The following is a 16,871-nucleotide window of genomic DNA, read 5'->3' on the forward strand; positions in this document are numbered from 1 at the left end:
CAAAGGAAGACTGCAGTCTTTCCAGAAAATGATCATTTCCTCTGAGGAAAATCAAGTTGAGGTCTCTCTGCCCAGACTCTTCTTGTCAACTTTATTTTCTTTTTGCAGAGAGCAGGGAAACTGTGAAAGCTCTGCAGGTTGGCAAGGACAGTGAACTCATGCAGTGAGGAGAGGGACTTTCTCTCTGTGGCTTATTCAGGGGCAGCTATGAAAAATGAGAGAGGGAGAAATTTGGTTGCTCATCCCCATGAAAGCTGTTTAGAAGTTTACAGCTCAATTTTCTCCTTAGCATGAAAGAACAGAATTGAAAAAAGGTCCTCAAGTATGTGAGGCAATGAAACTTCATTTCACTATTAAGTGTCCAAAAATTCTTATGGATTTCCTTCTCTGTGTGTATTTATCCTACCTTCATGCCAGCTCTACATAAAACACAAAAGAACAGACATTGCCATTACATAAAAGTCAGTAAAAATTCTCTTTTTTTAGTCTTTCCTATATATCTTGAGAAGCGAACTGAGCATTAATCAATATAGCAAATATGGGAGCAAGCTCCACAGGAGGAAAAACAGCTGCTGGAGTAAGACAAGATCTTGTGAACATTCTACAGCTGCCGCCCCATGGAATGAGCTCCTAGCTCTGCTGAAGTCAGTAGCAATTGCCATGTCAGTCTCAGAATGCAAAGGGATAAGTGGTGTTACAGCAGTATCTATTTTCTGGAGATGACAGTAAAGCGCATTTGCAGTTGGGCGATAACCTCTTGTCATAATAAGGGGAAATTTTCCTGGTTGCCTGAGTTCCTAAGGCATCAGTGAGATATGAAATGGTGTATAAAATTTATAAATTGGGCTTGATCTAGGTAGGCTAAAAATGGTGCTGCTGAGCATAGCAGTATAGCAGCATCATGTCAGGACCTAACACCAAATCCCAAGACCATTTGCCAGGCTCAGGCCTGTGGAGGCCATGATGCTCAAGTCCTAGCACATTGCTTGGCATATGACCACAGCCCTGTCAAGAACATGACGTCACAGTGCAAGTGAGGTTTGGCTGCTGTGTGCTCAGAGCACTAAGAAACAAAGGTGTAAATTTGTTCTAACAGGAATGGGAAGGAGAACACATATCGATATTCTTCACATCTCAAGAAATCAGCACCTATTTAAAATCAGTTTATTACAACTGAGAAACAGACCATGGTTCTGTGCTTGTGGCAGCCTGTTTACCAGAAGTCTGACATGGAGGCTGCCAGTGCCATTCTCCTTCTCCCTGTGGGGTACATTTAGTCTCCCCTTGGTGACCTGTAAATCCACAATCCTGGCTAGAAGGATGCAGCAGAAATCTTCTCTGCCACATCCTGACACAGCTGAAATCTGAAATCCTTGTATTAGCTACTTAGGTCCCACAGTGATAGGCACAATATGGATTAGATTTGAATACTGTAGAGAAGATTTTCCACTAGAAAATCCCCTAGGATGTCTCTCAAAGTAGCATTAAATTCAGGTCCATTGCAACAGTAACCACAAGTTCAAAAAATGTGTCAGCATATCTTGAAGCTTTATGGTAGATTAAGATTTATAAAGCATTTATTCCTATGGGAATGGTACAAATTTTACCGGGAAAAAAAATTCTGCTTTAATGTAACTCAGCATATATGCATATTTGTTTCTCTATAACTGCTGGGTGATTGAAGAAAAGCTTCAAAATCATCAAATAAAAACATCAAACTTTTCCTTGCAAGTTTTTTTGTGTGTGTGTGTGTTTTTTTTCTTTTTGTTAAATCAAATGTTTTCACTTTTAATCTCAGTTATTTATCTTTTCTGCCATATCACTGATGTTAGTTAACCTCATATATGTAAATTAATGTAAAATGTAATGATAAAACATTTGGAATGAATCCACTAGTACATACCATAGCAAGCTAGTTAACTAATGTTTTAAAAATCAAGCTGTTTAAAAATGTTATAAAGGTTTAATCCCGTTTATTTCTAGTGATCACTCACATTACAGTGATCTGTGACAATAATCCTATTGCAGCTTCTGTGCTGATTTAACTTCAATACAAACATGTTCTATTTCAAACTATAAAATATACATTGTTAATGAATTTGCTTATTATAATCTTGATTAATACTTTAAATCAAGTCATTTTCCCACAGACTGTCCTGAGATTTCAGAGCTTTGTCATGGACACTGTTCTCTGCTTTGAAAAGATTAACTGTATTAAGCAGAATGAATATTGGGATACTATCAATAGCACGAGTTTAGGACTGTGTTCATGACACAGGTTTGCTTTATTAAACAATACATAGTACTGTTAAGAGAAGAGAAAGGCAGAAGAAAAATGGTGAGATTCTTGGATAAAGAACCACAACTGTCTGCTAGTTGTAATTATGATGAGTAACAGCAAAAATCTGTAACTTCGCTCATGTTACACATATTCAATACTCATAATTCTGCTGGGATCAATGGAAGCTAAATTTTACCTGCCTGAAATAAGGGGATTATATATTTAAGCCCCTGGAGCCAACTGAACTTGGATCACTAGTTTACTAATTGCTAGCATGTTTTACACCGTGTTCAATATACTTGATTTTATAATTTTAATTCTATGATGATATTTGTTGTCAGCGGTATGTAAATGATTAGTGATGTTGGAAATATTTTTTACTGTTACAAATGAGTGCATTCATACATCATTAAATGTTTTTTTTTTCACTTTGATTCTGCTTCAGACATTTTAAAATCTAACAGAAAAGTTGAGAGGACATGGTTGTTATCTAAGATTTGCATACTGTATAAACACAATACAATGTTACTGAATTCAGTAACTCCCTATTACATAAATGGGTTGCTAATGGATTTTGCCTGCTTTCAATCTTTTTTAACGTATATATTTAATAAACTTTTCACGTCAGATGGTCTAAGTTTTAGAATTGAGTAGATGTTGAAGTAGATGTGATAACAAACTCTGGATGATAATCCCACACAAAATAAATCAAGCAGACAATTAAGTATCCATTCAACAATATTGTTCAAAGTGATCATATTCTGCCCTACATTCATGTACAGATCATTTTTGTGATTTTAAAGCCTCACCTTGCTCTGCAGCTGAGTTAATTCTTTTGCAAATACACTGTCAATTGTAGCTGGCATCTGCTGATAAAGAGAGTTTGAAAGGTCCTTCTTAGCAGCTCCTTTGTACTTTACCTACAGGGAAAGGAAAAGGTGACGCAACATGAAAAAGTTGTTGGATACAGTAATCATACGACATATTTTCTTACTAAATAAAATGGCATTAAGAACATGGGAAATGGCAAAATCTATAAATCTCATAATTCGTCAAGAAAATACACATTTTAAAGTACTAACTTTAAAATGCTTTAGGTGGATCTGTCTAATTCTCAAAGTAACGCAAAAAAAAAAAAAAACTGTTAATTAAATTCTAGAACTGAAGAGAAAAGTACAAAATAAAGCAAGGCAATCACTTTTTCTACATTATATCATTTCCAAAAACCAAACTTCTATTTTTTCATTATGTTTTCCAAAATCTTGCTTGATGATAGCAATAGATAGAAATATCAATAAAACAGTATTTCTCCAATTAATGAGAAGTGGCAATTAAATGTGACTGGAAAAGACAGGAACATTGAAGTTAAGATCTGTCATCATTTTTACTTAACCTTCTCATGTTTCAGACTCATTTTTTGAACTCCTTTCTATTTTTTCTGTGAATTCTCCAGTGTTCAGAACTTACAGTTAAAGGCTAGAAAAAATTTAGAGGCTACTCTAAAAAGTAATGCCTTCTATTTATTTTCATAGAAACTATATCAGAAACAAAGAGCTACAACACACTATTTTTCAACACAGTCACAGCCCTTAGCTTTGTGTTTTCACCAGCCATGAACAAGAGTCTGTATGCCATGCTCTTAAAAATCTGTACCAGAGGAGGTGACCCACAGTAGCTGTCACCACTGCTGAAAGCACCACCCATTGCCTCTCTGTGCTCACACCCACTGTTTGGTCTCTGTAAATGTTCAGTACACATCAATGAATGACAATTAGAACAATTTTTTTTCTGCATAAAGGAATTCGGTTCAACACCTTTGCCTCATATGCTCTCCCATGTCACAAGGCATTTTGTCAGACAGCCCTTCTGCTGCCATCTGTCACACAGCAACAACATTTAACAGAATGTTGGTGGGAAAGTTCCACCTCTACTGTCATACCACCAACTTTCTACTTGTCATAGGCCAGCATAATAAAATAGGAGGCATCACTTTCAGAGCAGCCTCTATGAGGCTTTTGCTTCAGATCTAAGTTTTCCAAATCAATAAAAACTATTTCACGTACTGCTGAGAAAGTATCCATATGTATGAAAAGCATATTAAATGAGTCTGTCTAATGTTAATAGCTTCCTGTACAATATATAGCTGTTTTTTTTATAGCTCCCTTTGTAAGATTTATACCCAAATAATTAGCTAAGTTTCTGTGGGTGTCCCCCAAAACAGAGGGCTTTTTACACCACTGTTAAGAATTTAAGAATTTAAGTGCTCAAGTTTTGCAAAGAAAGGTTACAGGACACTAGAGGTCAGTAATTTACAAGATAAACCATCCATCAAATTATTGGGTTTAAGTAAGGCATCTAGCTGCACTAGGAAGGAGTGCACAAAAAAGTGCACAAAAATGGGATAGCATGAAACACAACCTGCTTTAAATTTTGAAATAATATGGGTATAAAGAGCTGGGAGTAAACTGTGATCTATCATTTTGGAAGTTGACATTTCTACACATGGGTTTGCTCACTTGCAAGCAAACCAGTAGGTGACCTGAGGATGGCCTTCACCTGATCCCTTTTCCAATTCCCTTATTGAAGAGCGGGTGTAATAACATAGTAACAGGTTCTTCTCTCCTTCTCTTTGACATTCAGGCTGTTTGTGTAAACATGTAGTTTGCAAAACTCGTCAGTACATAATAACTAACAAGAAATCCTTTTCCTATTCCTCAGTTGACCCACAAAATGGCAGTTATGAATGTCTCAGAGTTGTTAATATAACATCTTCTGGAATCCTGGAATAAAACAGTTGTGTAAGTATATGCGGGTACACATTATACACTAGTTAGAGTGTTTGAAATTGGCATCAACTTTACACAGAATTATTGTTTAAAATGAGCCATCTTTCCCCTGCTCATAAATATAGTCTTCAATTCACAGTGTTTTTACCAAGAAAAAGAAGCAAAGAGAATTCTTCAACCCTTTTGGTCTTACCTCAGAAATTAAAGCACCAACACTTTTTACATGTTTTATCTGAGGGGTGTCAGGTACAAATATGCACTTGCCCTTAGATTTTTCAAATTCTTCTTTATAGTGTACCTATAAAAAGATAAAAGAGAAGATGAGTTGTTCATTAAAAAAACTGAAAAATATACAATGGATAGTTGCAATTTTTTTTTAATTTATAATAATAATTTGCTCAATGGCTTGCAAACTCCTTAGGCCACGTGGGGAAATACCCAGCTCCCATACACAGAATCAGGCTCGTAAAAGTCACAGATCTCTTTAGTACTAAAGATGATAAATACCACAATTTTTCCACTGCCCGTAGATGTTCTGCTCGTCTAAAGAAAAAATAGATGAATCAATATTTTTTTCTTTGATCTCACAGATAAAACTGTTATCAGACTGGCTTCCAACACAGACCCTGCAAGCCCAGAATCTGTATATCATAATCAAACATCTCTTTATGAATCCAAGAGCTAAGTGAAAAAATTCACAAGTCCATTGCCAAAGCATTGCCTACAAAGCACCCCTACGGTTGTGAGAAACAGGTAATATCAGAGTCTCTTAAAAAGCCAAGAAAATTTTATATCAGCCCATCTGTTAAGTCATGTACATGCACAACTATGTGTATTTGGGGCACAAAACACCACAGTGTATTTTGCAAAAAAGGCAAGAGCTTATTTTTTAAAAAACACCACAAATTCCCAACTTTTTTCCCACCAGACAGTAGGTGCAGCTGCAATATGCAGTTATCTGAAACAACCACATGCCTGTTGATGAAGTCACATCAGAGCTAGCTTGTACCAGTGAGGCTGTGAAGAACGCAATGTATACAGACATAGTGAATGTGTATGGAATCTTTACTTACATACAAACTATGAAGAAATATGGTGAATACGAGATTGATTGAACACATTCTAAATACAGACAACTTCCACATGTAGTCCTTACTTTTAAAGGTACTCCTAATAAGTAGCCTTAAATGATTTTAGTGAGATGTCTTTATTTTCATATAGTATAGTTTAATTCAGTGCAAGTTGAGCTTTCCTGGTTATTATCTGCTACCATTTCTCTAACCTCATTTTCAGATTCTGCATGACAGCACCATGCATTTATGCATTCCCAGCTTGATGACAAGCAGCAGACAGAAGCAATGTGACCATTACAGAAATATGTGGTATTAATTTCCTCCTTCTCTGCACCCTTAATGGGTATCACAAGTTCTAGTTTACTTTCCTATAAAGTGACTTGGAAAATTCATGAGGAATAATGGTAGTTTATGCTGAATCGGCTCTTGAACTTTTTGTTTAATCTTTTTGTCCCCCATAAAATGAATTATAATAATGCCAAATTCCTTTTGGACTGTTGACCACATAATCACCGCATAGGAAATAATTTTGGCTACAGTGAGCTCATCCAGATTTGGACTATTGAATGAATTTACTTCTCTTTATTGATCGTATAATCTCATTTTATGAAATACAGTGTATTCTAAGTAAAAACTGTTCGGGGAATAAAGGGTGTAAAATTACTTTATGTCATCATTTTACTCAGGGCCACATTGATCCAATAGTTCATATAGCCTCTGATGTGTAACTGTGCTTCTAGGTATCCACAGAGTAATGCACAAAAATTGCAGTGTCACGATAAGGATGAGCAGGTGCCTATACAGCCATCCTGTGTGCATGCATGCACGTGCTTTTAAGGCTGTGCATTATATGAGGTGTGAATGTTCTCAAGAATGGCTTAAAAAGCAGCCTTTAAAAATTATGGCTATTCGCAGCAATATGTTTGAGAAAGACTATAGGATTTTCTATAGAGCTGTCTACTGGTTAGCTTTGATGGAATTCCCAGTAGGATGCCTGTAAAACTGGGGCTCTGGCAGAGGAGATGGGGAGCCATGCTGCTCACAACTTAGAAAAATCACACACAGAAAACTGAGAGCTAACTGTGATTGCATCCATTTTAATTAGAGTAATAATTACATTCAAAAATCAAGCATGAAAGCCTCCTAAGGTATCTTTAATTGGGGGTAAGGAGACTAAAGAAACCATCAAAGCCATTCTGCTTTAGAAATCATGCTTACAAAATAATAAAAAGAAATAAAGGAGTAACATCACTCCATTATTAGTCGTATGATTAGTCGCATGGCTATCCAGTAACACTGGATTAAAATTCCTAAACAGTCACCAAAAGGATAAGCTTCAAACTGGCTTGTTTGTTTGTTTTGCTCTACAGATGTTATTTGGCTAAAAGCAAACTTTATAAAAGGTCATCCAGTCTCCAGGCTGGATCTTCATCTTGTCCATAGCTTGCTCCAAGAAGAAAAATTCAAGAGGTATCAGCCTAATCCAAGACTAACCCAGCAGTTACCTTTCTTTCATATTCAGGGGTACATATTTGCCTCATTTAAATATGAAAAACTGTTCTTAGTATTTTGATACCACTGACAATGCATGTGGCTATGCTGACCAGTGAACCAAGATCCACTGTAGAATAGTCATCTCTCAAAGATCCCTTTAGGCCTGACATCTCTTATCTAGCTCTTAGGCTGGATTAAAATAGAACTTCTTTTCCACTGTCCAATCATTCAATTTTTAGTTTATAATCTTTCTAACAGAGTAACAACTGTGTGAGATCACAGATCTATCTAAATCCACTTTCTGTGGCCACAGAAAACCAGAGAAAAGTGTGAGGACAAGCATACAATATTACTGTCCCATAGTATTCTACCAGTCAAAAGAAATTTGGACCTCAAAGTACTCTTGAGTTAGAGGCTCTGACTACTAATGGTGAGCCCAGAAGAGTAGCTCCAGCCCGAATTAGGTCATCCCAAGCCTACTGATACCTGATGAAAGGCACTAATTCTGCACTTGGCTGTATGTCTCTTTAGCTCTTCCTTTATGTATCCTGAGGCAAAGCTGGCCCCCATACAAGGATAGATAGATGGTGATACTATTTTTGCTCTAGGTGACAGAAAGCACTTGGTACCACACAGAACTAAAATACAGCAGAATCTCCAGAAGACACAGTGTCTTCTTCTACCAAAAAGCATTCACAATGTTACACTACATGTTCAGACCAAAGAAGGGATGACAGGATAGTAAAATATAAATAATACAAGCAAATGGATAGGCTCAGTTCCAATACGGAAGACAGAAGGCCTGGAATGGAAGGTAATTCATTTAAATAGAATATACATGACAGTTTTGAAAGCATCGATGAAATAAAATTGCATAATGGAGGGAGATTAAATGAAATGGCTTTAGAGAGAAACAATTCAGGGGGTATCAGAGCCACAGAACAACCTCAAATGAAGATGGGGATTTCCTGAAGAAGAGGAGCTCATAAACACTTCCCAGCTTCCCCACATACAGTTCAAGCCTAACAGTTGCACATGAACTCAGGAATGCCACAAGAACCACTTTTTTAAATCATATTGCCAAACTAAAGTCAGCCTGAAAAGAATGCAGGGTGAGTGTAATGAAATCACAGTATCTCAAGTCTCAAGTGCTCCTGTTACTGTGTTCTCATGGAGGAGCTGTGTTGGCAGGATACCAGACTGACAAGGACAACCACCCTGTCTCGTGGTCCGCAAGGACAAGGGCTGCTGTCACAATGTCATCTTGGGGTAAAACTGCAAACCCTCCAAAAAAACACTGTGCAGCTAAAATGAACAAAAAGTCATGGGGAAAAATTAATTAATTAATTACATAATTAAAAATAAATAAATAAAAACATGAAGATGAAGAATATGTAGAAAGTTTTGAGCATTGTTGTCTCAAAATGCAAATTCCTTACAGCTGACTGGGCTCCTCAGTGAAGTGTGTGAGGTGAAAAAACTACTACAGAACAACACTGCTGATCACAAGAAATTCCAATTCATTCCTTACGCGTATACATGTTCCATCCAAGCCAATCAGAACACACCTACTGACTTCACCAAAGGCTGAATAAAGCCTCCAAAATGAGTGCCACTTTTAAACAAAGAACATCATCTTTGAAATTAAATTTGTTCTGAACCATTACTTATTACTACAGCCTTGAAAGCAGTAACGACACATTGCCATTATGTTTCACATACCTCAGTGAAAATCAAAAGCATTTGCAGGTTAAGTGCAAGACAAGCTTTCAGCAAAAGACTACACTGTTACAGGTTTCAGGAACCTGGTTTAACTTAATTACTCACTTTAGCCCTCAAGATCCTGCAGAAAATTAGAGAAAATATAATTAACTGCTAAATGTAGTAACTAACAGTCACTGCCAACATTACCAGTAATGGGTACACAGCACAGTAGTAATTCCTTTCAATGAAAGCAAATATTTCTTCAACATTTTTGAAGGAGTTTTTGCCTTGAAAAACAGCAATCATTTTTAGAAAAATAAACTGCACAGAAGCAGCACATATTTTGGGTTGGATCGGTATTCCATCTCCATTTTTATTTGGCCTCCCCATGAGTTAACGTGTTTTATTGTGTCAGATGCTATTTCCCACAGAAAGCTTGTAGATAGCCATCAGTAAAAATAGTAATAATCTCTACCAGTTCCTAAAATAGTTTGAGATTACAAAGCAGCCATCGTGGTAGCTTCTTTTAAGGATGTTTCTAATTTTCAGCAGTCTTCTTGTGAAAATTAAAATACTACCAGATGGTTCATGGGCAAAGAAAAAGCTTTTTCATTTGTCAAGTCAAACTTTTGAGCCAGCACTGTAAAGCCTACATCTATGAGGTACCGTTTTTCTGAGTTTCCTATTCTTTTCTGATACATATCCCCTAAACATTTAAAATGTAGATTCTGTATGTCCTATTCTCAAAAAATCATTCCCCTGAATAATAACATCCTGAACCTTGCATTAATGCAACATGTGTTGCGGTAATATTATAACACAACATGAACCAGGCCCCAATTTCAGTTTCATTCGGAGAACAGTTGTGAACTGACATTTTCTCAGTCAACACCATCCTCAACATGCTGTATAGAACAATCATTCCAATTGCAATTCATATGAAGGGGAAAAGTTACTTTTCAAACCCGCTTTACCTTATCATTTCAATGGGTTTTTCCTATAGCTGCATGTCAATAATAGTCTGTTATGTAGATTTGAACTTCTACCACCAAAGACTAATAGACAATAACCAAAGTTCATCTGCTTGACTTTCACCTTCTCTCTTTACAGCTATGTAAGTACAGCACACAGTTCTATTTTAACCAACCAGACTTCATAAGATTGGGCAGCAATTGGCAAAAATACTGCATTTTACTGGTGAAATCAGCCAAAGTGCTCTCAAGGGAGTCATCCTCCACATGAGACCCAACTTTTGAAACTTCTTCCTAGGCCTATGCTTCATACAGCTTAAGTGCTCCAAAAAACTCCTTCTTCCTCAACTAATAATTCAAGGTATCAGAGTACACTGTGCTTTTCTATTATTTGTGCTCTGAATTTGAGCCTAGGATGGGCACATGCTGTATGGCACATTTCTGAATTAATATGGACTGTGAATGTATATATGTGGTAAAAATAAAGTAAAAATAAAACCACTGAAAAGAGAAATGCAAATGTAAGAATGCAAACTATCACTGTCACTTACATCACTTATTATTTCACTGCATTTTCGGGCCAGCTCCATATTTCTGTCCTCAATAACAGGCTTGAGGAAGACCTATAAAAGAAAGGTAATCATTCCAGGTTTCTTGTCCTAAAAGAGTAACAAGTAAAGAAAAAAAATATATTTCTCAAAGCTATTGGGTTTAACTCACCCTTTCTTCTTCTCCATTCTCATTTTCATCCTCTGTGAATTCCTGAGTGACAGATACTCGCATTTTAATACTTGGAGAAAACAACAATGAAAACTCTAAAAAGGATCAGAGCTGCAGGAAACAGCTCAGACTCTACAGCATGCCTGGAATCAATGCTTCATTTGTGTCCTCCACTGCACTTAACTTTACCAAGGCTCCTTCCTTATTTAGGCAGCACTTGACAGTCTTTATCTGAACAATTCAGTGTGAGTGAACTGAAAGGCATAGCAGATGGCCTTGCTAGCTATCAGTTGCAGCAGAGCTAATGCTTTCTTACAGATAAAATATAATTAAATGACCTATCTCTGTCAACTATTTATAAAATGACTGTGAAGATATGTAATTAAAATACTGTGATTCAATTAATTCATAACATAAGTAATTTAGCAAAATTACCAGGTTTAAAAGGGAAACACCGATCCTATGTTTATGGGAGAACTGTGCAGATTCAAGGCATGCAGACTCCAAAACTAGTCATCACAAAATTTTATTACGTTGGTCCAATTAAAAAAATACACCATTATCATTTTCAAGGAGATGTTGCAGTTAGTATATTTACCAGGAAGCGGTCTTTTTCTATCAAGCATAAAAAATTTCTTAAACTTTTTCCATATTACTAATAAATACATGGAAAAAACACGAGAACTCTAAAAAGATTCAGACTTCCAGGAAATGGCTCAGACTCATGAAATCATGAAATCAGTGAAGTTAGCTGAAGTTTAAATCCGTGCACAGACAGACACAAATGCATCTGCATACTTACAAACATACATGGCTATGTATTTACACAGCCATGCAGATTCATTCACCATTAAAATTGTTGTGATCTCAAAACTAACCTTTCTCAATATGAAGTCCAGCTAATAGGAAACTGAAATACATCCTTATTCCAATGGATATGGTGTCACAGAGTTTGCATCTGTAAAACACGTAAGTACATATTACAGAACGAGTCAGAGTAACCACAATTTTATTACATTCTTTCTAAACCGTAGCATGTATATTTCTCATTTTATACAGGTCATGATTTTGAACTTCAATCTAGCAGATTGATTCACCACTAAAAGGTTTTGCAGTCAGGCAAAGATACAAGCAATGTGTGCTCTTGGAAAACCTCTTCAAAGCATACTGAGTACTTGAGCCCAAACACAATGCTTCCTAGGATCTTATTTAAAAACACACATTCCTGGGGGATGAGGTAGAATATGTTAAGAAAAAAAAGCACAAACTGCTTTCATGATTTCAGTCTATAATAATCAAGATGTAGTATTCATTATGAATTAATAGCACAGAAAGCTTCAAGATTTTTCATCCTGTTATTTCAAATATAAGCTCATGAAGTCCACATTTCGACTGGCAATGCTGATGCTCAGATTGAAACTTCAAGGCCTGGTTTGTGTAGGTGAGGATCAACTGTAATTTAATACAACAGATTTTGGACATTTCATCCTTGTGGAGACGAGCAGTATAGTCTTACAAGCTGAGTATGCACAATAGCAGGTCATTTCTGAAAACCATCACCACAGAAGATACATTCCTAAGCAACAGACTCACACATAACTTCAAACACCACATGTTAAGATCTAAAAAGGAGCCAGAATGTAGCACCAAAGCTTTTGTGATACTGTTTTAAATATATTATTCTTCCAGCACCATCAATTTCTATTTCCTTCCCTCGTGTAGTAAATTATATATGTGAAGACACTGAAAAATAGTTAAGAGAGTAGAGTAGAGCTATCAGTAGCTGCAAAGTGATAGGATCAGAGGGAATGGTTTCAAGCTATGGCAGGGGTGATTCAAGCTGGACATTAGGAAGTATCACTTCTCAGAAAGGGTGGTCAGGGACTGGAATGGACTGCCCAGGGAGGTGGTGGAGTCACCGACCCTGGGGGTATTCAAGGAACGAATGTTGTGTTGAGGGACATGGTTTAGTGGGAGCTAGGTGAACAGTTGGACTGGATGATCTTTTAGGTCTTTTCCAACCTTGGTGATTCTATGATTCTATGATTCTATGAAAGGCTGCTGAATGTGGGAAGATCTTTTTCTGTTTTCTCTCCTGGAAAGTAAACACAGTCAAAATGACCAAGTCAAAACTGTTTGGGTTTCGGGATGATGGGAGCCTGTTCAGATTTTTAGCATATTTACACTGTATTTGGTGCTTTTTCAGTAACCAAACATAGGATAATTAATTATATATTAATTGTGGTTTTCCTGTAATGGTTTCTTCATAATAAAGATCTACTTTCTCATTAACATGAGCCTAAATTGATTTCACATGTCAGGTATAACTGGGCATTCAAATATTCTGGGTTCCACATAATTTCCATTGCACAGGGACTGCAAAGTAACTGCTGCAGATCATCATAATAAAGAAAAATATAATATTATGGAAAAAAAAAAAAGGAGTAAGGGGAAAATATTACATTACATTAATATTACAGTATACATACTAAGTATACATACAAGATATTCAGTATGGTACTCCACAGATAATAGATGTAGTTAGAGGGTATATGACACAGAAACTTGCCTAACTTCTTTTTTCATCCTCTGAATGGAACACTAGCTGATAACATTCAGTGTACCCTACAGCAACCCTGAAATTCAAATATATCCAGATAAAATGCAGAGAGGAATTTCAAAGAATCCTTAAATACTCTGGGTTGGAAGGGACCCTTAAGAACATCCAGTTCCATACCCATTGGATCAGGCTGCCCAGGGCCCCATCCAACCATGCCCTGGACTCTTCCAGGGATATGGAGAATTTGTTGTGACCATTTTAGAGGTGTACAGTTTAAAAGTGTATTATGGCTCCATTATGGCTTCAGGGCCTGCAGGTCAAGAATAAGCTGAATTTATTTCCAGAAGAGGCAATAAATAAACTGGAATCAACAGGCACATTTGGCATAGCAAATATTTGTGTATGTTGACAGGTATTTTAAAAACTACTCTAAAAATACCATGTCCAATATGAATAGAGATCTAGTTAAATAATGACCTTTAAATCTTCAACATTATTTTGAAGTAACGTTTTACCAAAGATTAATTGGAAAATATGCATTTTTTCCAAAACCTTCAAACTTCTGAACCATTTTTCACTGTATAAAATGAATATGCAATCATTCATTTTCACATGAAACAACACAGATTTAAAATCCAGTTTCTGAGAATTTTAAGAAAACTCAACTGGAATGGACTGCTGAGCTGTGTAAAGACAATATTTGAAAGCATACAGGTTGTGGTGAAATTAGATTTTATAATTTAATTATATGTATTTTCAGAATATCTGCAGAGCCTCAGCATACACACAACAAGTATTCAGGGAATTACCCAGTACAAATTCATTAAAATTTTCCAAGGAATTTCTGCATAGCACCAGATTTCTAATTCCAGCCATCCAGCATGGATGTCTCACATCTCAGCTCAAGTTTGATCTCACAGGTCAGGAACAAGGCATAAGGGAACTTAAGTCCCCATTAGTATGAGTTGTTCCAGCACACACATAAAGCAATTGCACAGTTGGGCAACCATCCTGTTTAGATCACAGACAGCTGTGACCATACCTGTCCAGAGCAATGCCATCTGCTTGATCCTTCTTCAGTATTTTTAGAAATACATTTGGGTGATGTTAGCCAGAAATTTCAAAGGCCTCCACTCATTCTGGCCCAGATGCACACAGCAATTCAGCAGCTACACTCAGTTCCATTGCTGAACACCACCACTGGACTTGGCATAATCCCAAAAACTTTTCTGAGATCTGCACCATTCACACACATTGCTGAATTTTTATCACTTTACTGGATAGTAGAAACTCTGCTTGTCCCAGGAAAGGTACCTGAACACAAGAAGCTCAAACATAATTAACAGAGATCTTCATAAGGCATTTCAACATAGATTGCAAAGCAAAGACAGAGGTAATTTGGCTGCAAAATATGCACAGCATTACAGCTGTATGTGTTATGAATGCACTCCTTTGTTATTCTGGACCGAAAATATGATAGAAACAGAGGCAGAGTTTTAATACTCTAACTATCCTGCTTTCAATGAGTTAAAAATCAACCCACAGACTTCCCTGAAAAAAGAACATAATTTTCTGTTCTCTCCGGACAGATGCACACATCACAGAAATAAGTACAATTAATTCAACAGAACACAGCTGGTGGTCTCTTTTCAAAAGGCACACAAGGAATTTGTAAGCACTGAGATTCAATTACTCCTCATTTCTAGAAATACTCATCTATCAGGCTGGAAGTTACTAGCAGCATTGCCCAAGGAAGTTCATAGTTAGGCTATCAGCACTGCAATCACAAACAGAATGAAAGCATGGGTTCCCGGACTGCCAAATTTAGCCTCTTCTGAATATGAAATATCTATTAACATCAGCAAAAGTAATTCAAGTGATGGTTCTATTTAAAGAGAAAGCTAAACCACAAGCTTGTATCTGTCAGATCATTAACACTGCATTTGTCAGCAGCAGCTCAAAATCTGCAAATATCTCATCATCTGAGAAAAGATTTTCATTCAACAGAAGTTCTTATTCAAAGCTTTGGTAAATCGAGGAATTATAACGGTATTTTTTAAAGATAAATAAGAATAAAATGTTAGAACATTGATTTGTGAAACCCAGAAAACCTAATCGTTTTTCAGTGCCTTATGTATCATAAGAGTAGATTATTTTATTTTACAAACGTGCTCACAGAAATGGTGTTTAAGCACAACTGCATTTTAATGACAGATCACTTAGAAATTCACACAGTACAAATAGTTTCAGATAATAATACCTAATCTAATCTGGTTAAACAGAAGCAGTGTTGCTATGCTATCATGACACTGCCTGAGTTAATAAACCCTTTTCCACACAGCTAATTATCCTGAGAAATGAATCATGCAGACCCAATCAGAAGTGGGAGTATTCACCACAGTGCATTGTGCCATGCAGATGTAAACTTAGCCACGATGAGTAACAATATACTGAAATAAACCAGTATAAAACTTTTTCAGACAATGAGTTCTAAAAAACACAAAGCCACAGTGTCATTTTTCTGACAATATTCATGTAAGTGCCTACTACTTTTGCACAGTAGCCTTTAGGCTTCAAAAATGGTATTTCCTAAATAGGTTACGCAGCTTCCATTGTTCTTTTCTAATTTTTCATTTGTTAAAATGAACTTTAAATCCTTAACAATTGGCATCTCCACTCTACATTTAATTTTCACATTAACCAGAAGCTTGGAAAATCCTTCACAATTTGATGCATCAGGAGACAAAGTCACCACATTGCCACTGTTTCATCTACTCTACCTGACCCAGTTGCAGATTTCCCCTCTCTTGCCTATGGTCATAAAATCCCTTTCTCCTTACTCAAGTGTCCAAATAGGTATGGTCATCCACCAGAGCTAATGGCAGAGCAGCAGACTCTGTTAGTCACTGTAGCCGGTGGAGAACAGCACACACCTAAGCTATTTGCCCTGCAACACATGTCCTACAGAAGATCAATAGTAAATGAAATTAACAGTTGACTTGGTTACTGTGTGAGGTTTCCATAAAACTTAAATCACATTCAGCAGAAGAGAGACTTAAAAGGGAAGACATGGCTTCTCTCTTTGTATTCCTCAAATGCAGAAAGGTTTAGATAATATTTCCATTCCGAAAATTTTTATTTTATCCAAACATAAATCCTACAGAAGAAAATATCAGGGGTTTTTTTGTGAGAAATGTGAAATTTTACCTTGCTGTGAATTACAGCTAAAATTATCACCAATTATAGTAAAAGATATGAAGCTGGAGGTAAATATTTTAAATT

At 36.5% G+C, this 16,871-nt stretch overlaps 1 protein-coding gene across 1 annotated transcript in view; it reads right to left on the reverse strand.

Annotated features, from left to right (window-relative positions):
• The window catches only part of NEBL (nebulette), an 83,496-nt gene extending 71,516 nt beyond the window's left edge, over positions 1-11,980 (reverse strand). Inside the window, 6 exon segments of the mRNA XM_085538691.1 lie at positions 3,091-3,201; positions 5,261-5,365; positions 10,861-10,932; positions 11,030-11,071; positions 11,908-11,926; positions 11,928-11,980. Of these exon segments, the coding sequence (XP_085394817.1) occupies positions 3,091-3,201; positions 5,261-5,365; positions 10,861-10,932; positions 11,030-11,071; positions 11,908-11,926; positions 11,928-11,950 (372 nt within the window). The 5' untranslated portion in view covers positions 11,951-11,980.
• Positions 11,981-16,871: the final 4,891 nt, after the last annotated feature.

This window comes from Coturnix japonica, chromosome 2, assembly GCF_054131305.1.
Source record: "Coturnix japonica strain WE chromosome 2, WE-NBRP24, whole genome shotgun sequence".
Taxonomy (NCBI): domain Eukaryota; kingdom Metazoa; phylum Chordata; class Aves; order Galliformes; family Phasianidae; genus Coturnix; species Coturnix japonica.